Raw genomic sequence first — 23174 nt, 5'->3', positions numbered from 1 at the left:
GATGAGGGATGTGAGAATATGGCAGCTGTTTAATGGGAAACAAGTACAAATGTGAAATAGATTTCCTGCTTACGAGTAATAACTGGTGTGCACATTTCCCGTTTACAGCCCTGACCCAGTCGTGGCACTTCCTCACTCCTATCCACAGGACAGCCGCTGTGCACTTTCCCACAAAGTGGTGTTCATTTTACCGACGAGCTGAGTCAACCACCGGCCACGATGTGAACGCGGCAACCTTCCGATTATGAGCCACTCGCTCTACTGCTGAGCTACGTGGCCGGCCAGGGAAACTCCATTCTGGTTTTCATTTCATCACAAATCTTAAGGATTTATTTCCTAAAAATTGTTCATTTAAATCCACACAAGAGTAGGCTAATAGCATGCTCATTTTGCAAGTGGTTCCGATGTGGCATTACTAAAACTTTACCGTAAACAAAAACCCCATTTAGATTTACAAAGGCCTCTCTGTGTGCAAGTTAAATGTACTTGTTAAATCCTCACTGTCAACATATACGAACCACAAATGGACCAAATCTAGTTAACGGTGCAGTGAAATAAAAACATTTGTTTTTACTTATAAACCAGTTGACACGTTCAAGGAGCAAACAAACAATCAACTATTTAGGTGCAGTCAGTTTTGCAGTTGAAAAACAAAACAAGGCCAAATGTTTAAATGTTAAAAGCAGGAATTTATTTAGACCACTGTAGATACTCAAAAGATCATGTTTCTGTTCACAAAACTTAAAACACTTTCACATAACGTTTACAGAGTACAGTAGATACCCATCATGACTTGAGGGGCAGTTTCCTAAAAATTTCATGAAATACTGCAGTGACTCAAACCACGAGGCGTGTAACAATCTGTCCCCCCTTGCAATCAGATAAATTGTCGCAATTCAGTCAGAATTGGATTCAACGATAAATGCATGTGATGCCATTGCGGTGAGTGTAGCGCCTCTAGCGGCTGCAGGGTTTACACGAATCAATCATATACAACATATAAGAATCAATAAGAATCGATCCTCGCACCCATGCTTTGATGTACATCGTGAGCGTAAAAATCGATTTTAATCGATGAAATCTGTGCATCATCCAATGCCTATAAACCACTTCAGGAACGAAAACCGCTATTCACCGCGTTAATCAAGAAATGTTTGTAACGTCAAGACGCAGGACCATTGTAGATCACGCTTTGATGCTTCTCCACAACCCTCCAAAGCCTCTTCTCATTTTTACAACCACACAGAAGCATGCCGAAATAAGTGCATTATAAAAATGAGGCACTAACATGTACAGTAAATTTACGTTAATAAGGAAATAAGTTTGAAAACACGATAAGAAAAAAAGAAAAACCTCATCAGTATCATGATTACGAATGCCTTTTAACGGATAAATATACCTTACAATGGATAAATAGATAGTGGGCCAATGGTTTGGGCAATGGCCATTCTTTGTTAAATCGGATGCTGCCGATGGAATATCGAGAGTGAAAATCGAATCACCGTTACCAAGGCAGATCCGAGCGTTTAATGGCTGACACCAGACTTTAACGACTGCAATCTGTTATCAGGTGATCTCTGGTTATAAGGCAGTGGTAATGATGAAGGTGATGGGTGCTTGCGGTCTATGCTTGTACTCTGCTGCCAATGCAGTCCCTTAAGTTGTTTTTTGTCGTAAGAAAAATCACTAATGGGTTGGCATGGTCCGCCGACCTCCAAATGCTGACGAGCTTTCTTGCTTGGAAAGCACTCGTTCTGTCACATCTGTGAATCATCTCCACCGTCATCACACCCTGTGGAAGGAAATATCATCAGCATCACCACACAACCATCATCCTAATCTGCTTTATAATACTTTGCAGAGGGCTTTTCCTAATTTCTATTAGCGTTAGTAACACACTAGTTTGTAATTGTCACACATGCATCATCATCTTGATATCGTCAAAAAATGGTCCTATAGATATCATCACCATCATCGTCATCTTTATAATGAGTGAAGCCACTGCAGACTGTGTCTGTGAAACAGTGCCTCCATGATAGCCTTGCGCTATGATCACAGAGGGAATACCAAGCGAACTTGTGAACTGATTGTATAACCTGATAAGAGGCTTCGCCTCCTGTCTGCTAGCTGTAGAAGCAGCCATTTAATCGGGATTGGCCATTATCCTCCAATCACAAGAATGCTTCAGATAAGTTTTGACGGCAGACAAGGAGTCACATACAGGGGACGTATGATGCCCTCTACATAGCCAACCGTGCTAAGCGGAGGTGCGGGACAGACGCAGGTGAATGCAGGTAAGTGTAGCTGAGTGAGTGTAGCTGAGTGTAGCTGAGTGAGTGTAGCTGAGTGTGAGTGAGTGTAGCAGAGTGTGAGTGAGTGTAGCTGAGTGTGAGTGAGTGTAGCTCAGTGTGAGTGAGTGTAGCTGAGTGGGGGTGAGTGTAGCTGAGTGTGAGTGTGGCTGAGTGTGAGTGAGTGTAGCTGAGTGTGAGTGTAGCTGAGTGTGAGTGTAGCTGAGTGTGAATGAGTGTAGCTGAGTGAGTGTAGCTGAGTCTGAGTGAGTGTAGCTGAGTGTGAGTGTAGCTGAGTGAGTGTAGCTGAGTGTGAGTGTAGCTGAGTGTGAGTGTAGCTGAGTGAGTGTAGCTGAGTGTGAGTGTAGCTGAGTGAGTGTAGCAGAGTGTGAGTGAGTGTAGCTGAGTGTGAGTGAGCGTAGCTGAGTGGGGGTGAGTGTAGCTGAGTGTGAGTGAGTGTAGCTGAGTGTGAGTGAGTGTAGCTGAGTATGAGTGTAGCTGAGTGTGAGTGAGTGTAGCTGAGTGAGTGAGTGTAGCTGAGTGAGTGTAGCTGAGTGAGTGTAGCTGAGTGTGAGTGTAGCTGAGTGAGTGTAGCTGAGTGTGACTGTAGCTGAGTCTGAGTTAGTGTAGCTGAGTGTGAGTGAGTGTAGCTGAGTAAGTGTAGCTGAGTCTGAGTGAGTGTAGCTGAGCCTGAGTGAGTGTAGCTGAGTCTGAGTGTAGCTGAGTGAGTGTAGCTGAGTGTGAGTGTAGCTGAGTGAGTGTAGCTGAGTGTGAGTGATTGTAGCTGAGTGTGAGTGTAGCTGAGTGAGTGTAGCTGAGTGTGAGTGTAGCTGAGTGTGAGTGTAGCTGAGTGTGAGTGTAGCTGAGTGTGAGTGTATCTGAGTGAGTGTAGCTGAGTGTGAGTGTAGCTGAGTGAGTGTAACTGAGTGTGAGTGTAGCTGAGTGTAGCTGAGTGAGAGTGTAGCTGAGTGAGTGTGTAGCTGAGTGTGAGTGTAGCTGAGTGTGAGTGTAGCTGAGTGAGTGAGTGTAGCTGAGTGTGAGTGTAGCTGAGTGAGTGAGTGTAGCTGAGTGAGTGTAGCTGAGTGTGAGTGTAGCTGAGTGAGTGTGAGTGTAGCTGAGTGTGAGTGTAGCTGAGTGAGTGTGAGTGTAACTGAGTAAGTGTGAGTGTAGCTGAGTGTGAGTGTAGCTGAGTGTGAGTGTAGCTGAGTGTGAGTGTAGCTGAGTGAGTGTGAGTGTAGCTGAGTGAGTGTGAGTGTAGCTGAGTGTGAGTGTAGCTGAGTGTGAGTGTAGCTGAGTGAGAGTGTAGCTGAGTGAGTGTAGCTGAGTGTGAGTGTAGCTGAGTGAGAGTGTAGCTGAGTGAGTGTGAGTGTAGCTGAGTGTGAGTGTAGCTGAGTGAGAGTGTAGCTGAGTGTGAGTGTAGCTGAGTGAGAGTGTAGCTGAGTGAGTGTAACTGAGTGTGAGTGTAGCTGAGTGTGAGTGTAGCTGAGTGTGAGTGTAGCTGAGTGCGAGTGAGTGTAGCTGAGTGTGAGTGTAGCTGAGTGAGAGTGTAGCTGAGTGTGAGTGTAGCTGAGTGTGAGTGTAGCTGAGTGTGAGTGTAGCTGAGTGCGAGTGAGTGTAGCCGAGTGGGGGTGAGGACTGACCTTCACTATGCGCTTCAGTTGATTCTGACGGAGACACAGACGAGAGCAGTTAGTCGTCGCTGTAGTGCAGTGAGATTGACAATAAACACACAAGTGTGGGTCAACTGTTGAGGCATGTACAAGTCATATATTCACTGCTTTAATCCGATTATTATACTTTTCACGTGCCAAAATCATGTATTAATATCGATTATTTAACATTCAAGCACAACTGATGCACATTTTCCGTGACAACAAATGGAATAAACAAGACAGAAGAAAGAAAAACGTTGCACATAAAGACTGGCGATACAATACAAGCACCACTGATCCTACACAGGAAAGACAGTACACACAATGCAAACAAAATTATGCAAATGAAACAAATATTAAAATACATTTTCCTAAATTGTGACCCGGATCGTGGCAAGTCAATGAATCGCAGAGTGAATAATTACAGGCCTAGTGGAAAAAAGTAGAAACGAATAAATCACGCCTGCAGGGCGCTTTCACAAGCCATCACAATGCATTCTAAATTCTGGACATCTGTGAAAAAGAGCTTAATAGCTCATCAGATTTCTCCAGGATACATACAGATTATGGATCTCAATACACATTGAATAAAAAAACAAAAATTGTAAGAATAAAACCAGCACTATTTAGAAAATGCAACGTTAAAAGAATTGGTGTCAGTGATACAAACTGGTGCATATTATGAAGGTGCATTGTTGGAAGCTACATCTCTAGCCACAACTTTAAACTATGTATGGACTCTCAGGACCTGATTTTGAAAGTGAAACTGCAATACAAATGCTTTTATTCCTATGAATTAATTCACAAAGAGGGATGCATTTTATAATATAAATTAAACACTTAATGTTACGTATCTATATTCTATTTGTTTTTATCAACATTACACCTGTCCATTCACCCTCGTGATTAACCACAGCGTGCCCCACCGCATTGGAAGCCAGTGGTGGTTCCTGTATCATGGCAAGACTGGGCCTTGCCACAGGAATATCCAATTTCCACCTTGGGGCCAGGACCTCCAAAAGAGATACGCTCCACCCAGTGCTCGGAAAAAAGCATGGGAAAATGTTGACCTTTCAGGGTTGGGCAATAAATAACATCTCTCAGTGATTGACAGGTGGGGACAAGGCACAGGGAAGAAAGGGTGAAAGGCGCACAGCTATAAATACCTGGCCAGGTGGCTCATCGGTAGAGCGAGTGGTTTGCAATCGGAAGATTGTGAATTCAAATCCTGGTGAAGTGGTCGACTCAACGCACTGACCCTCCGTGTTGTAAGAAACGAGTCCCACTTTGTGGGGAAGCTAACAGTGGTTGTCCTAAGGATAGATTTGCCCTCGCCATAGGCATGGAGAATTCCCACCACTGGTTCAGGGCTGCAAACGGGAGTTGAGCACCGCCTTGATGCTCATTTTGGGCAGGAATTTACTATGACTCAAGTTGACATAAATGGAGAAAAGGGGCGTCTGAGGAAAGGGGCAAGTGCGTGCGGGTGATGGGGGGGAGGGCCTTCTCACTCACCGCTTGGGGTTGGCGAGGTTGATGCGCAGAGGCCTCCCGCCCAGCCCCACGGCGCTCTGCATCTCCACCAGGGCAGCCTTCTGCTCCCGCTCGTCTCGGAACCTCACGAACCCAAATCCCCTGCACGCAGGCGAACGTCACAGGTTCAGACACACGCAAAGTCCGCCTCTTGACCTCTTAGCGATTGCTTGTGGCGGTCGATACAGAAATTTTAACTCAGAATAAAATAATATCCCACATTTAGCCCCGTGAATGTACACAAGACAAATGCTCTTAGCAAGCACCTATTAAAGCCCACGTGGCATAAGATGGGGTGGTGTGAGCAGCACTATAATGGCTCCTCCCATTGTCTCTAGTGTGCTTTTGTTTGACCCAGCAGTAGCACATTTGCCACTTATCGCAGAGGTCAATGGTTCAAACCCGGCAGGCCACCCTGGTTATTACTGCAGATGTATTAACCTTTACATATGTGCTGTCTGCTTCACAGTGAACGTGAAAGAGCCCATGACGTCATTCTAAAAGTGTAACATGGTTCACATTTGAAAAGTTTTGCGACAATTACTCAAATAGGTATACACATAGCAGCAATCAACGTCTCTTTCTGGCAGACATGCGCACTAGCAAGCTGGCACAGTCACCTTGTCCCACACAAGGACAGCTCCCATTGGGGGTTACCTTCTAATGTTTGAGATTATATTTTATGCAATATGCTTTGATATGTTGAGGCATTTAAGCAAGACCATATAAATAAATGCAAACATTATTATCATGTTTACACACCACACCAAGTAGTAATTTAAGGTTGTGAATTGAAAGCAAAGTGCCAGGTTTGTGACAGTGCGTGAATCGACGCACCGCCACTCCCCACATGCACAGATGTGAGGTGAGGAGGACAAGGCGGGCTCAAGAAAGCCATGCAGTGAAGCACATCCCATCAGCACAAACTCACTGCACTCCGCAGGGCCCCACAAGATGGGCACGGTGAAACAGCTCCATCTTGTGCTCTGGCTAGTGCCACAATGCACAGGCACTTGGAACAGGGCAAAGCTGGTCCCAAAGTCACCTGATTTAAAGCCGCACACAATGCAATGGCGACATCCAAAGTACTTAGTGCGTGCTGTCCATGGGATATACGTGAACCAGTGTGCTGACTCCACTCCTGCGTTTACCTCCAAACCACACAAGAATAACTTACAGACCGCCTTAGTGCGCCGCACGGAGTGTGCGAAAATGCTTATGTATGGCGTGTATCGCACGACGACAGTAAAATGGTCAAGGTGCAGACCTGCCAATGCTCGCTGACTGCTGGTGGAAGGGCCGCCACTTGAGCAAACTCTAAGAAGGTATTTGGTTTACTCTTTCACGTTGACCAGGCCTATTCCAAGTGTGAATACCCACACTTTACCTCACCACACGTGATCTGCTGATCAACTATCCGGTGCATGCCTATTAATTCAGCTGGGTGGACAAAAGCTAGGGGCATCTGAGAAAGCTTCCTCATTGTTTTAACTGTTTTATCTCATCCACACGGTGTGCAACTACTGGACATCTCATTGGATTCCTCCAATATAAATACATATTCTGATTATGAACCACGACACTGCAGGTCACAACACTGCTCTGCTTCTTCCCCTCCAACTGCTCCACTTTTGAATTATTTCCCATTGTCTCTTTCTATAAGCTTGTTTAACTTTGCTCAATTATAAAAAAAAAACATGTTAACCCTAATCTATTATAACTTTGACCATGCTGTGTGTTGCTGACCGCTAGACGTTGTGGGCATTGGAACTGTGCTAAGCAACTGTGTAACATAAAAAAGAGGCGCCAGGAAATCAAACCGGCGTCCTTTGCATTGCAAGTCCATTGTGCTCACCACCACCCCACGGAAAGCTCGAGCAATAGAGACTGACTTTTGACCAAATTTGCCAAATTTAAATACATATTTGCCAATTACTTCACTGTGATATACATAGCAATCACCCTCTACTACAAAAAACATGGTAGAACCTTCCTGAAAAACAGTTGTATCTCAGCGAGGCTTTTCTGGGTAATGTGTAAAAATGAGAGTAATAATATAATAATAATCATGACCGAGGCAGCTGGCATTGTTTTTACAGATGTCTGAGCCACAATCTGAAGAGATTTAGTGAGAGCCTAGCTGGGGCATGAACTCCGGCCTTCACCCCACTAGGGTCAATTAAATATGTAGGACAGCAGTCAATTAAATGAGTAGGACAGCAGTCAATTAAATGCGTAGGACAGCAGTCAATTAAATGTGTAGGACAGCAGTCAATTAAATGTGTAGGACAGCTGTCAATGAAATGTGTAGGACAGCAGTCAATTAAATGTGTAGGACAGCAGTCAATTAAATGTGTAGGACAGCAGTCAATTAAATGTGTAGGACAGCAGTCAATTAAATGTGTAGGACAGCTGTCAATTAAATGTGTAGGACAGCAGTCAATTAAATGTGTAGGACAGCAGTCAATTAAATGTGTAGGACAGCAGTCAATTAAATGTGTAGGACAGCAGTCAATTAAATGTGTAGGACAGCAGTCAATTAAATGCGTAGGACAGCAGTCAATTAAATGCGTAGGACAGCTGTCAATTAAATGCGTAGGACAGCAGTCAATTAAATGTGTAGGACAGCAGTCAATTAAATGTGTAGGACAGCAGTCAATTAAATGTGTAGGACAGCAGTCAATTAAATGTGTAGGACAGCAGTCAATTAAATGCGTAGGACAGCTGTCAATTAAATGTGTAGGACAGCAGTCAATTAAATGCGTAGGACAGCAGTCAATTAAATGCGTGGGACAGCAGTCAATTAAATGTAAAGGAAAGCAGTCAATTAAATGTGTAGGACAGCAGTCAATTAAATGAGTAGGACAGCAATCAATTAAATGCGTAGGACAGCAGTCAATTAAATGCGTAGGACAGCAGTCAATTAAATGTGTAGGACAGCAGTCAATTAAATGTGTAGGACAGCAGTCAATTAAATGCGTAGGACAACAGTCAATTAAATGAGTAGGACAGCAGTCAATTAAATGCGTAGGACAGCAGTCAATTAAATGTGTAGGACAGCAGTCAATTATATGCGTAGGACAGCTGTCAATTAAATGCATAGGACAGCAATCAATTAAATGCGTAGGACAGCAGTCAATTAAATGCGTAGGGCAGCAGTCAATTAAATGCATAGGACAGCAGTTAATTAAATGCGTAGGACAGCAGTCAATTAAATGCGTAGGACAGCAGTCAATTAAATGCGTAGGACAGCAGTCAATTAAATGCGTAGGACAGCAGTCAATTAAATGCGTAGGACAGCAGTCAATTAAATGCGTAGGACAGCAGTCAATTAAATGCGTAGGACAGCAGTCAATTAAATGTGTAGGACAGCAGTCAATTAAATGCGTAGGGCAGCAGTCAATTAAATGTGTAGGACAGCAGTCAATTAAATGCGTAGGACAGCAGTCAATTAAATGTGTAGGACAGCAGTCAATTAAATGCGTAGGACAGCAATCAATTAAATGTGTAGGGCAGCAGTCAATTAAATGTGAAGGAAAGCAGTCAATTAAATGTGTAGGGCGGCAGTCAATTAAATGTGTAGGGCAGCAGTCAATTAAATGCGTAGGACAGCAGTCAATTAAATGTGTAGGACAGCAGTCAATTAAATGCGTAGGACAGCAGTCAATTAAATGTATAGGGCAGCAGTCAATTAAATGAGTAGGACGGCAGTCAATACATGGACAGCCTGCCTCCGCCATGAGCATGTCGAATTTCCAAGTTCAAGGTTATCTGTTGAACCAAGTGAGAACTCAAAATGCCCAAAATTTGCAATAGTGACCTAGTTCAACAAGATTAAAAAATCTTATCGAATATGAAAGTACAGCAATGAAGCAAATAGATATCAAAGCAAAAAAACCAACTGCGTTATGGATGAGCACCACCCCAATAGACAAAGCTTTGACCGCGAGGGTTGGCCTGGAAAAGCGACGACTCGCGTAAGCACTCACCGCGAGTGCCCAAGGTCGTCCACCACCACTTTGCCGGCGCGGCATGAAGGGTAGCGCCGCACAAAGAAGTCGTAGAGCTGGAAGTCGTCGACGTCGTGCGTCAGGTCACCAATGTAGAGCGAGAAGTCCGACCTGGTGAACAAAGACAAAGATCCCCCGTATAGCCTTAAGATACTGTTGGGGAAAGTGCTAATAGCGAGCACCTATGAAGGCTGGCACGGTAGACGAAAGGGTGGGTGGCCAGCACCTAGTCGCAATGACTACACACCGCACCAGGTACTGGTTTAAGGCTGAGTTGACCTAGGGGAGGCCCAGGACCAGTTCAGATAATTGTCACTGGTGTTAACCGTGAGCAGGAATCAAATCCAAATCGCCGAGTTCGTATCGCAGCGCGCTAAGCAATGCACTACCCCTCCGCAACTGGTGAATACACGCACATACACACACGCCCCTCAGACAGAGAAATCTAATTCACAGCAGCTACACACTCATTCACCTCCTTTCCAAAGCCCCACAAGGTACATTCCGCTCTACTGATGGTATTTGGATTCAAATTAATGACCTCCATTTCGCCTAGACTATGTTAATATTTCTGTTCAAGGTGACACGAAAATACTTAACAAGTGGCGCCACCGTGAGATGGGGCGACCATCTCCCACCGATGCAATTCAGACTATGGACCATACAGTGAAGCACTGTACTCTGAGCTCCTTCAAAAGAAGAAGATAAAAACTACACGCACTCGCTCCTCAAGCCGTCGTGGCTAGCAGACCTTGACATTGGCATTTAGCGACTGAACATATTGCCAAAAGCTTGAAAAGAGACGATGTGCATGTAGTCTTGCGATACGATCATATTTGGAGACGAAGTCAATCCAGATTCTGTTTTTATTGTAATTGGACCACAATGGCCTCTTCTTTTCAAAATTACGTCACGTGATCCACTGTGAAGGAGACAGCGCAAATTATTTTTTAGACGTCGCATGCTTTAGAGATTAAATGTGCTGTTTGTTATGGATTTTGATGTGCTTAATTCAAATATGAGAATTCAAACAACTGATTGGCTACTGTTCCCAAGATATTTACGTTTATTGTTGCTTTACATTATTACATGTCATCTCTCCTGTTCATTTGACACTTAAAGTATCAGCAAAAAGTTATAAAAATAAGATGTATTATGAAACAAAAGGCAAAAAAACGATTACGTATATATAAGTACGTAGTTTAGTCCTTATTCAGTGTCTACTCGGCGCTTCTTGGCTTTCGGGTAAAATCACGTAGATGGTTCAAAGAAAATAACAAAAAACGATGACGTTTCGATCACAGCACAAGCGATCGTCATCAGGAGGGAAGCTTCTTGGCTTGTCTCTTGTATTCAGTAAATGGAGCATCTCTTGATTTGAAGCTTTCGTGACTGCAGGAATCCATACTCTTTGGTTCTTTCGATAAAGTCACGTAGGTAGAAAATTAATAGATCACGACGTTTCGATCACAACATAAGCAATCATCGTCAGGTGAGACAAACACAGCAGGAGAACTGCTGAGGCAGTACTTTGTGTATCCAGTCTGCAGACCAAGCAAGAGAGCAACAACCTTCAAATCGCCACAAAGCTGCCACTGATGTTGGTCATAATTTATGCACCTCAAAAGTTGTTTCATGTTGTCAAAGGTTTCCTTCATATGGTCTGCATGACTAACTGGAATTGATGGCAAAACATTGCCATTATGCAATAAAACAGCTTTAAGACTCATCTTCGATGAATCAATGAACAGTCTCCAATCATCTGGATCATGAACGAGGTTGAGGGCTGCCATCACACCATCGATGTTGTTGCAGGCTAAAAGAACACCTTCCTTGAAGAAGAATGGGACAAGATCCTTTTAACGGTCACAGAACATGAAAACCCTAACATCACCTGCCAGGAAATTCCACTGCTGCAGTCTGGAGCCCATCAGCTCTGCCTTACTCTTGGGGAGTTCCAAATTCCTGACAAGGTCTTTCAGGTCACTTTGTGTTATGAGATATGGTTCAGAGGAAGAGAATGGGAGAAAATCTGGGTCATGTGACCTTGATTGTTCAGGACCAGAAGTTTCATCCTCTTCCTCGTCTGACTCAAGTAAGTGATTCTGGTGCATCAGGAACCGGCAGTCCTTCTCCATGGGGTACTGGGCGTGTAGCTGATGGAATGTTTGGATAATGCAGTCCACTTTTTCTTCTTTGACACAACTTTCTCAACTGGAGGCGCCATGCAGAAGTAACAATTGCTGATATGATCTGTTGGCTCTTTCCAAATCGTTGGCACTGCAAAAGGCATATATTTCCTTTTCTTGTTCAAGCACTGATGAAGATTAGTTTTGCAAGTGTTGCAGCATATGTGTGGGGCCCACATCTTGTCCTGATCTCCAATTTTGCAGTCAAAATAAAGGTGATATGCTTTCTTAACCATCGTGGTTATACTGCGCTTGTGTGATGCCAAAGTCACTTCACCACAAACATAGCAGATGTTATCTGCTTTGTTCACACAAGTATGAGGCATCTCTGCTCACTTTGGCTAAACAGAAATGTGTCCCTTTGCAAAATCAAACACTGACAAATAAGAGAGCACAACACTGTATGATTTCTAGAGCTGATGTAGGGCAATTTGTTCAGCAGAGGGATGTAAGCCTAGTTATGATTGCATCATCCATGACTTCTAGGAATAACATGATTCAATTCATATGATGTATAATGCAATACCAGGTTCAGATTGCATCATTCACTGTTTTGCTCAAAAAGCAAGTGCTGTCCAAACCCAGTCATAGATGTATTCATAGATCCAGTCAAAGATGTATTTTAGTCATTTCTGGTTTAAATTGAGATCCCTTCCCTTTAGAACTCACTTATCCTCCGCCATTCCCAAGTCAAGGGTCGTATATACTGACCCAGGAGCATATCTTGAATACTAGAGCCAATCAACAATTTTAAGCATAATTTTCATTCTCAGTGACCCAGAATTAGTAAAATTGGACATTTATTTTTGAAGCATTTTGTCTGTAGACCAGTGTAACCAGCGCCACCTGGTGGGTTTGCACAAATAACCCTTGAAACCTTGTTTCGTCCCTTAACATCGTAAATCTTCCTTTAAAAAATATCCTGAAGCAGAAGATTAGTGCTGGATAGAGTTGATCCTTACCTGTGTATCGATAGTTCAATGTTAATGTAACATTGTACTGAGGCACTACTGCTGCGTGCCGTTGTCTTCGAGTGGTCTTGGACTGGTTTGTTGTTGTTTTTGCTGCATTGCTAAAGCTTGATAAATAAGACTTGTTTATGTATTGATATTTAGTGACTTGCTTACCTGCTTCTCTAATTTTGCACACGACGTGTCACACGCCCACTGAACCGCCCACACCGGACATCTGTGAGACAGAGTGTCGTCGTTCATAGGATTCCTCCTCCTGCAGTCGAAATAAAGATTCTGATTCTGAACGAGCGGAGAATATGCTAACACTCGGCCCTGTCACTGCCCATGAATTACTATTACAATACTTACAATTATCCCAGCCTGAAATAAAACAAAAAGGTGGTGAACGAGCGTACCCTTGGGGGCGAGGCGTAAATCCGTCTGACCGAGGAGCCATGGTTGTGGGTCTCTGTGCCCAGTAACTCCTGCCAACACACACACATATACACACAATATTCCAAGTTGATTTTGTTTAACCAGGTGAGAAAGTAATAAATCAGGAGAGTCTGCTTTGGAAGAGTGACCCGGGTCACAAAATGACTAAAGCAATTAATAAAATAAGATACAACAATAAAGCAAAGAGAAATCAAGGGAGACCCGTAAAACATACACAACTGTGCAAGTTGCACAGTTAAATAACGCAATACGAATTATAACTGGAACACTTGAACCGATAACAATCCCCTTGGCTTGCTCTTCTGTTGAACATTCTGCCACCAAATATCCACAGAGACATGCAAACTGCAAGGGAGTTTGTAAGTTTTGTTGTCAACGACAACAACCTACCCATCATTAACCAAGATCTCAAAAATATACCTAGTTGCCGTTGAAAGTATATTCTTAGGTTTTTTCGGTGCCATTGAAAGTCCCATTTTCCCTTCTGGGATCATGCTGTCACCTTCCTAGAATCTCACCAAGATCCTAAAGAATTCTGGCGAACAAAGTGGAACAATGCCAACATCCAGAATAAACACCTTATTGCAAACCCAACTACCACACTCCCTGGCTTTTACATTCCTCCTCAAAGACGTCAGTTTAACCATCAACTCCATCAGAACATCAACAGCCCAATGTGCATTAATGGTGAATTAAAGACAAGCCACAGTGTGATCGTGGCCATGCAAACCAAATTACGAGCCATATAGTAAATAACTGTATTTAGTGCTTCTACAATGTAGGAATATCAAAACTACTCTTAGGTTTATCAAAACTACAAACACTCTTTCCTGAACCATCGTGTGGTTATCAGACCTCGGCAGTGGTATTTAGCTCCTGAACGTATTGCCATACGCGAGAATAGAAACAATAGGTGGAATCCACATTTGCTATAGCACCTTCTCCTGGCAAGCTAGGGTATGGCACGTCCACACCCACAGGGAGTTAGAACAGATGGACATAAGTCCACACTTTGCTAAATCACATTCTCGTGGAAAGCCAAGTGATGGCACCCCGATACCCACGGGAAGAGAGTTACACAATATCTGTGCGATCCACCAACACCTCGCTGCCTCGAATGTAAAGTGCTCACATCACGATTGTGGGAGATAGGTGAAGAGCCTGAGGCTGCACTTACCTAGCCCCGTCGTTCACCGGTGTCCTGTTGTGGTTCGCGTAATTCAGCTTGAAGAGTTTGTGCTGCAAAGTCAAAACACGCATTTGTTCTGCCACCATTCATCCAAAACTCAATTTACAAGGCATGCAATGACACATCAGTTCATTGATGACACTCAGGCTACACGCATAGAATCACACTCATGAGAATTCACTATTCATCATTATTATGCACAATGGAAATTACATTCAATTTACATTTATTCTGATGTAGCAAATGAGAAACAGGATATATACAATGAAAAACAATACAAATGAGATGGCAAAATTATGTGATGAATAATTAAATAAGGTATAGGATACTACGAGTCTCTTGCTTTTTTCGTAATTATTTTTAACTTTCTTTTATTTGTGGTTTTTAACAAGAGTACAGAGGAAAACAGAACCAGAGTCCGTAATATAGGTTTTTTGGGTGAAATCACATAAATATAAATGTGTTGTTAAGCCCGCCACCACCCGACACAGCAAATTAGTAAGATTTGTCACGTAAACAGAACGTGCCAATTCGTTACTAGTACAGCACACCATTGTGTTGGAGAGCAAATCCGCAACATTTACAATCTGAGTACCAGAGTCGAGAGTTGTCAAGTAACCGACACTTGGCAGTACGCATAATACCGCAGCGTTCCTATGCTGCGTTCTAGATTGAGAAAATGCAAAAGTGGTGAAACAAGAGGTAAAATAGGAGACAGAACAAAGTGAAAAGTAAAATAGGAGGAGGGTAGCAGGGTGACGTCAAGAGACAGGGAATAGGTAAAATCAGGAGCGAACCAACAAAGCGGAACGGTGTATATCTACACATCGTCTATCGTGCTGACAAACAAAGCCCCCAAATGTCCTGCCACTCTTCAACATCAGATTGAACCGATGTTCAAGAGTGGCAGGACGACGTGTCACATGCCTACTCGTAATGGCGGCAATAAAACGAGTGACCAATGCTTGGGGGAAAGCAAGGAAATTAAAACGTCATCGGCTGGACAGCACGCGCAAGCATCGAGGTTGTGGTAGCCTTGCGGGTACAACTCCGAGCTCAACCACAAACCCCTGGGTGAGGTCAGCTGAGTCAAGTTATTCATATGAATTTGCATATGGCTCTGCCACAGGCTACCATTGATCTGCACACGCCTTGTATATAACAAAGTCCTCGTGGCATTAGTAATCCACTCAAGGCGCAGGCATTGGGTTTATAGAGTTCCAGAGAGATCTCGTGCGGGGGACACTGAGCGTTCGTCGTGGGTGTTTATCCTTTGTCTCTAGGGGCTCGCACATCTGTACCTCATTGGTTGTGAGCTGCCTGCGTGAGAATGACTGAGTAACCACAATCACATCCTTCATTTGTTACAAGGTGAGAGCCGTGTAAGAGCATTCTCTTCTCAGGATGAAAATGAAAGGCAAAAAAATCCCAAAATGCAAAGACAATTAAGGATTGAACACGTAAATAGGTGAAATGATGCAAAATATAAAATTATACCAAAACTGAGACTTAATATTTTAGTTATTTGTTAAGAATGTTTTATATTATTATGCTTCATTACCTTGGAAAGCCTCACTGAAGTCTCAAGACTTTTGCAGGAGGTTCCAGCTAATTTTTTAAACTTGGACCACTGGGACACAGTAAGGTGCAACATTCAAGAGGCCTGGTCCAAAACATTAACTATCACTACTTAGATGGCCAACTTGAATGCTCCCTACCAGTGTCTTAACATGGCAAATAAAAGTAAAATTACATTGTAATCGACTCAACTGAAAATCTTACCACATCATTCACTTCCAATTGCCAAATGAACAATTGTTGAATGGGTATCACGAGAGGTTTTTTGTAATTCAAGTGAAACAACTAATCCAGGCACAAGCACCTAGGGTAGTGTTTATAAGCAGTGGTTGATACTGCAAAGATGTACTTCGTGGCACTGCTCATCAAGTACCATGGTGTGCTCCTGCACATGCAGCCAGGAATGTTAGACATAGTGTTGATGGGTGGGTAAATACTGTTTTAACTTTTTTAAGTTTTTGTAGGTAAGGCCCACTGAGCTATTTGTTTATTTTTCAGAAGCGACCTGGCCACAAATGGTAGCTAAACAAAGTGGCTTGTCATCACCTGGAAATACATAGCAGCCAAATACTCTAAACGCACGTGTTTAAATGTGGAGGGAAAAACTGGAAGACCCGAAGAAAAATCCATGCAACCACAGGGAGAACATGCAAACTCCAAATATACATGCATCAGGGTCGGGACCGAACCCACGACTTCCTGTACACCAGGCGAGGTAGTTAACAACTCGCCGCCGTGGCATCTTCAACGTCGTAGGGAGACTGGATGGCTAAGCATGACGTGGTGGAAAGGTGCAGTTGCGAGGTGTAGTGGGCATCTGTGTAGTAGAGGGGTCGTGTGCTGTGGCGGTGGGGGCAGCCGGAACTCACGTGCGCCGCGCCGGGAATGGGCTGTCCATTGAGACTGTGGAGGCAACGCTCGGCCGTGGACTGATCCAGGAACTCGACGAAACCGTACCCTGCCGGCGCTCTGCGACAAACACCACCGTTAATTAGCGCCTGTCGTGCAGCCACCAACACCCGCACTGCGTAAACTACCGCCTCCGCCGGCTCGTTCGCGATGTCTTGCACGCCCATTGATCCTCATCCAATGCTACCGCAGCGCTGCTCAAAAACTTGAGTGTGGTAGCACTGTGACATGCAACTGCGGTAGCGTATTCAATGATTGTTGCACAAGTTCTTCCCCTGTACATTAAGCACTCCCTCAACCTCCTTTCGTTTCTCTCTCAAAGCTTACTTCTTCTCCATTGCCCATTCTCTTCCTCTTCCCTCCCCTCCTTCTCGTCCCTAATGAGTAACACTGTTATTTTCATGTGGAGATAAATATATAAAGCAAACATTGTCTGTTTGTCAATTAAGACAAAGTTAAGCTTTCCTTTATAAAGTGTGATAATGATAATCATCTTAATTTACATTTTCAAAAAATTACATTAATAAATATGTACTAGATCACAACTAAAAGTGTATATAAATGTCCAACACTTGGAATATATAAAATATGAGAACTTTAGTTTAAAATATGAAATCAGTAATGTAACCAAGACAAAACATAACAAAATTATAAAAGCTTATATTATACCAGTTATTGAATGAGCTTTTCAAACTTTATGGTAGAAACTATTAGACATTCCAGCAGCAAACAATTAATGGGTAATATTAATTTGGTGAATTGTGGATAATAGATTTATAAATACAATTAACAATTAGGTCCATCAGCAAAAAACACCCACATCAATGTTTTCAATCAGCTTTTGTTTCAGCAATCAAACTCTGCAATGATTTGGCTTTCTAATTCTGATTTTGTCAGAATCGTAGTCTGGTTTTGACATCTTTGGTTTCATTACCAGAATGAGTTCATTAGCAATCTACACCCTGCTGATGAAACTGGTTCAGAGTTTTACTTTGAAAACAAGATTTTTAAACTGATGAGTCTAAATAATATTTCTGATCATAAAGCAGCCGTGTATCTTTATGTATTATTAGGGGGCATGTTATGAAGCGCTATTATAGGAATTTGTAACTCAAGAGCGGCCAATCGTTTTGTGCAGGCAGACAATTTAATCTGACTTGATGAATTAAATCAGTTGGCACTACCATCTGAATACGTTGACTAAACATGGAAAATACACGTTAGCTTTAGTATGATTTGGAATATACAGTGGTCATGACCCTGAAGAGTTGATTGTGCAACTTTTATTGGATGAAACCAACAGTTGAGTCAAAAGGCCTTAATTGGCAACTCTGAACGGATAGAGAAACCTTGCAAACCAAGCACTAGTCTTAACTCTACCAAACTACTCTTCGGTTCTTTCGGTAAATTCACGTAGAAAGAAAATAGTCACGTAGAAATTTTAATTTTTATTTAAAATAAATTATTTTCTTTCTACGTGACTTTACCGAAAGAACCAACGAGTAATTCCTGCAGTCACGAAAGCTTCAAATCAAGTTTTCTACCGAACGAGCCTATTGAGATTTGTTCCTAACCAAACATCTGTCCCTTAACCACATTAGGCACTCTCCCTACTCACCGTATAACCCTAAGCCATAACGAGCCAATCAGTCTCTTATACCTGCCCGACCCTGACCCTATCCTAATCCTTACCTTAGAATTCTTAGAATTCAGTTGAAATTCCAAGGGCTCAGACACTTAGAACAATAACTGACAAAATAGTCGAATTCAACATAAATGATTCACCCATAATGCAATTCTATAAAATATTATATTTCAGATTAATATGATTCAAGACGTTTAGTCTTGTTACTGTCTCGTCTATTCTGTTACATTCCATTAGCATTAGGGTAACAGTATCATATAAGGCAAGTAGAACTTACATGAATAAAAAAATAACACGTGACTAAATACATATACAGTAAAACCTTAGATTGCGAGTAACTTGGTCTGCAAGTGTTTTGCAAGACGAGCAAAATTTTTACATGAATATTAATTTGATAAACGAGCGAGGTCTTGCAATACGAGTACTGTAGTACGTACAGTATACGCTTTGTCTGCCGAGCGTCACGTGATCACAACTGAGCGAATGGTTCTTCTCTCTCTCGCTGCGGGATTGTGGGTAATCGTTTCCCATGCTCGGTCTCAGTCGGCGTGCCTCACTCGTATAGTCAACATCCGTGCGAGCGTATACTGTTTACTATAGTGTTGTGACCACGTGTGTGTGTGCGTAAAAAAATTATTTTGTGTCCAAGTGTAGTGACTGTTCTTTAGTAACTGTACTGCAAGTGAAAGTCGTCCTACACAATAACCCTCCTCTCCTCTCTCGTCTCCCTCACACCAGCCACGATTACATTTAATTAGTTAATTTGATTACTATATATTTAATTTAAATAATAAAAATATAAAAAGGTCTTTTGTATAATCATCTTTATATGAATACAGTATTTTGGGGTTGTGGAACGAATCATCTGAGTTTCCATTATTTCTTATGGGGAAATTCGCTTTGATATACGAGTGCTTTGGATTACGAACACGTTTCCGGAACGAATTATGCTCGCAATTCAAGGTTTTACTGTATAGTGGGCATAAGAATATATTTACATCAGCACACTCTTCACGTTTGGTGTTTGCAGTTCATGGGCAATGAGGTCAAAGGGCCCTTTCCTACCCGGTCAGCCGGTTCCGGATGATTTTGACGCCCGTAACATTTTCGCCCACAGAGGCGAATGCTCGTGCCACGAAACTCTGGTCCATGGCTGGGTCCAGCTGGGCTCAGCATGCGGGAGACAAAAGGCACGAGTGTACATGGACATGTCGTACTCGGAGACATCCGATCACTCTTGGAGGCGACCTGGAAGAGCCAACAATGAAGAACACATCCCCCGTTAAACATCCCATCGTACACACACACCAAGCTGATGTGTCCTGCATACAGCATCACTGGGCTTACAACTACAAGCCGCAGAAATGTGTCGTATAATACCATTTATCTCCCAATACCAGAGTGATCTCCACACTCTCTGAGGACATCACTGCATTGGGATGTTTGGCCACTTAATTATGAACCAAGTGTAGAAAATACTTTATGTAGAGGGACAGATATAGGTAGGAGACCGTCTATTTATGTTGGTACTTATATTCTCCATTTGTGTATTACTTTAGTATAAATACTTGTTCATTTTGATTCATATGTTGTTGTTTTCTGACTTTGTGAGCGAAAAGACACAAATTCAACCGCTTTCTCATTGAAAATAGGTAACAAATACTTGTTACAGTGTTATTTATTGTTACTTATATTATCTACGATCAAGACAATCACTTTTGTATTCTTAAATATAGTTTAGTGTCATGTGGAAGGCAACCAAAGTGCCTGGAGAAAATGTATAAAGGAATGACAGGTAGCAAATCAACGGTGGGTAACAGACAGTTTAATGAACCCACGACTGTAAATTTTACTTGGTTTTAAGATGGATATGCTTCAGGAAGGTGTTTTACCAACCAAATGACACAACTTTCTTCACACAAACCGCACTGATTTGAGCGTGTTAGGTTGTCTTACACCCATGTACTCTACATATGCATTGTATCGAGAGAGGTACGCAAGAAGACGAGCGAGAGTTTATACCACCAGGGGTGGCCAAATCTCCTGACCCCACGAGGCTCACTTCAACATCTTCACATGGCCGCCAGCCACATGTGCCGAGCGGGTCACGTGGCCCGGTGGCTCTCGCTGATTGGCTGTCGAGTTTTAAATTTCAGAAATCCGTACGAGCGCTGCGCGAGTCGTCATTGTACGGGCTGGTCTCGCTTCCGCAGAACGTTCCTGTTTCCAATCGCTACATTGACAAGTTGGACATGGTCCGTGTCTGTCGCACCGCACGCACGTGCCGCCTCTGGTGTAAGCGGTCCGCGCGACTTGTCCGCATCTGCCGCTGCACTGAGCGCGTGGCTCTGGGGGAGGAGGTTCGACTCCGCCACCCACGGCGCGTTCATCTCACTGGTGTTAGCGTGTTAACAGCGTGCGGCCCATCTGTTTGGGAATTAGTTTGGCCCTCGATAGTAAAAAATTAAAAGTTCCCAACCCATAATGTAGAGTAAACATAGATATGTCGGCTTTGGCTGCTTTCCTTCAGCTTAAGCGTCAGACTGCATTGGGTCTCATTACTTGGTGGACTGATGGGAATCGCGTTTAGCACCAATTGGAGCGATGCAGAACCGTGGACTAACCCTGAACCCGGGTGAACCTAAACTCCACGCTATCATTTTTTGGGGCCCAAATGTTGGCTTTATATATTTTCTAGTAATAATGTAACTATAATCGTTGTAAATGTAAGACTTCTAGTCCCGAGGAAGGGATTACCATTTACTTCACACACGGTTATAGTGGGGGGCGAGGGCTGTTTCAATGTGGACAGTCCCTGGGTTCCTCAGATAAACAAGTCGCGTTGGTGCCACTTTGTGGCAAGCCAACAGGAGCCATCCCTTGGATACAGCCCCACAACAGGAACGTGGAATTTCCATCAATGGACTCGTAGCTGTCAATGAGACGGCGCGAGTCCACGTTCACCTGACGTGACACTTTGATTCTACACCAACTCGATTACCAAGCCCTGTCCTGGCACAAGCCAAATCTCCCTTCAATGAGTGCGGGTCGCCCAGACGCTTCTCTGCATGGGGAGCAGCAGCAGCAGCAGCCCGCGGGGGGCGCCGGTGGTGAACCGAGCGGTGGGGGGCCGCTGGAGCCGCCGAGAGGGCCCTGGTGGTTCTCACCAACCCGTGCTGCTGCTGCTGGCAGCATCGTGCGGCAAGGGTGCGTGATTCACAGGGTTGCCCGGGATCGATAAACGCCTCATCGGGACCTGGTCCCCAACCTGGGATGTGGATCGGACCCGGTGCGCTGAGCGCGTTGCCGCAAGAGGCGGAATCGAACCCCACAAAGGGTCGCCAAAGGCCGAGCCCCCCCCCAGCCCATGTGCTGCTGCTGCTCGCTGCTGCTGCTCCCCGGGGGGACCCGGCCTCTCGTGTCGCCCACCCCGAGGTCCTCACTGGTCTCCAGTCCACGCGTACACAGAGTAGCGAGGACCTCGTCCCCTCCTCATCCGCAACCGCCTTTGTCTCCCTGCCCCATCGCCTGACCCGGCCTCTCCGCACATGTTTCAGTGCAGCGCGCTTCACGCGGCGGCGGCTGCAAATTCGGTTACAGCCGCAGACTCGCGCCCCCAGGGCCCGCGACGAACCACGACCACCACCATCGCCATCCTGCAGCGAGCCAGCGACGACTCAAATCACCGCCCGCAACCCCCACAAGTCCCACCGCCGCATCGACAAATCCATCCCCGTGCGTCTGCGAGACATTCCCTGGTACCTACGTCGCCAATCCAGAGACTTGACATCGTAGCTTTGGTTGTCTCTGTGTCTCCTCGCTGGGGAAGCAACTGCAAAGCAAGGTCTCTGACGAGCGAGAGAATACGACGACGGTGGTGGTGATGGTGATAGTAGTGATGGTGGTGGTGGTGGAGCTGCTGCTGCTGCGGCCTCGTCTCTCGTCACTGCAAAATGGCAGCCAGAGGTCGGGCGCCGCGTCATCGCGAAGCGGCGGCGAAGGGGTCCGGCATGCGTTGTGGTGGTGGTAGTGGCGTTGTGGTGGTGGTAGTGGTGGCGTGGTGTTAGTGGTAGTGTTGAGGGGGTGCTTGATTCGGTGTTTACCACAGGAACACCGACACGCACTATCGCTCGCCCCCACCGCAATATCGATGAGGGTATCGCCGCCCACCAAATGTTTTATCCCTCCACACAAACATTGGAGTGGTGGCGCTGTGGTTAGCGCGCTGGGCTATGGTCCGCGGGGTTCAATTCCCAGCCTCGGCTAACACGAGGAGGAGGGCTCTGCAGCTCGGGGTTCATGTTTCTCACTCAATATTTTCTGTCGCTGGTCGAGTGCAGTGGGTGGCACGTGACTCCTGTACAGTAGCAGCCACACGGAGCGAGGGATGCTGGGTGTGGTGTGCCGCGTGCAGTTACTGGACAACTGCTTTCGTGTTATGGACCAGGGCAGACCCAGCTCCAATATGCCGCTGGGTTATTGCTGAGCACCCTCCTTGACCAGCGTGAATTTGTCAATATGGACTAACAAGGCATGGGGAGGTCTCCGTCTAGTAGTGAATTTACAAAGGGCTGCAACGTATTATTATAACACATTTTAAATCTGGATCCTCACATATTAATGTGACTGAGGGTTAACCAATTGAGTTAATTTAAAACAGTGAAACTTATTACAGTATAATACAATGTGGATTTATATAGCACCTATATACAATCACAGGCAATATGCCCACGATACAAAACCGTGGTCATGTTATCAAGATATAGGCAGTC

The 23174-nt window shown here is 44.3% G+C and overlaps 1 protein-coding gene across 2 annotated transcripts; it reads right to left on the bottom strand.

Moving 5' to 3' along the window:
• Positions 1-668: 668 nt before the first annotated feature.
• Positions 669-22636, bottom strand: LOC144733149 (tRNA selenocysteine 1-associated protein 1-like). 2 transcript variants are annotated; one of them, XM_078614938.1, is made up of 9 exons: positions 22169-22636; positions 19468-19565; positions 16718-16817; positions 14259-14320; positions 13042-13110; positions 9463-9594; positions 5456-5575; positions 3929-3952; positions 669-1792 (listed from the first exon to the last, which is right to left on the bottom strand). In XM_078614938.1, the coding sequence occupies exons 1-8, from the start codon at positions 22190-22192 to the stop codon at positions 3943-3945; spliced, it is 615 nt and encodes a 204-aa protein (XP_078471064.1). In that variant the 5' UTR covers positions 22193-22636; the 3' UTR covers positions 669-1792; positions 3929-3942. The 2 variants fall into 2 exon arrangements, with proteins under 2 accessions (XP_078471064.1, XP_078471054.1); XM_078614928.1 differs by having other exon boundaries at positions 3929-3987; positions 22169-22604.
• Between the last annotated feature and the right edge of the window lie 538 nt (positions 22637-23174).

The sequence above is a fragment of the Lampetra planeri genome, chromosome 2 (genome assembly GCF_965212315.1).
Source record: "Lampetra planeri chromosome 2, kcLamPlan1.2.h2, whole genome shotgun sequence".
In the NCBI taxonomy this organism is placed as follows: domain Eukaryota; kingdom Metazoa; phylum Chordata; class Hyperoartia; order Petromyzontiformes; family Petromyzontidae; genus Lampetra; species Lampetra planeri.
This window is presented reverse-complemented; position numbering and strand designations above follow the sequence as displayed.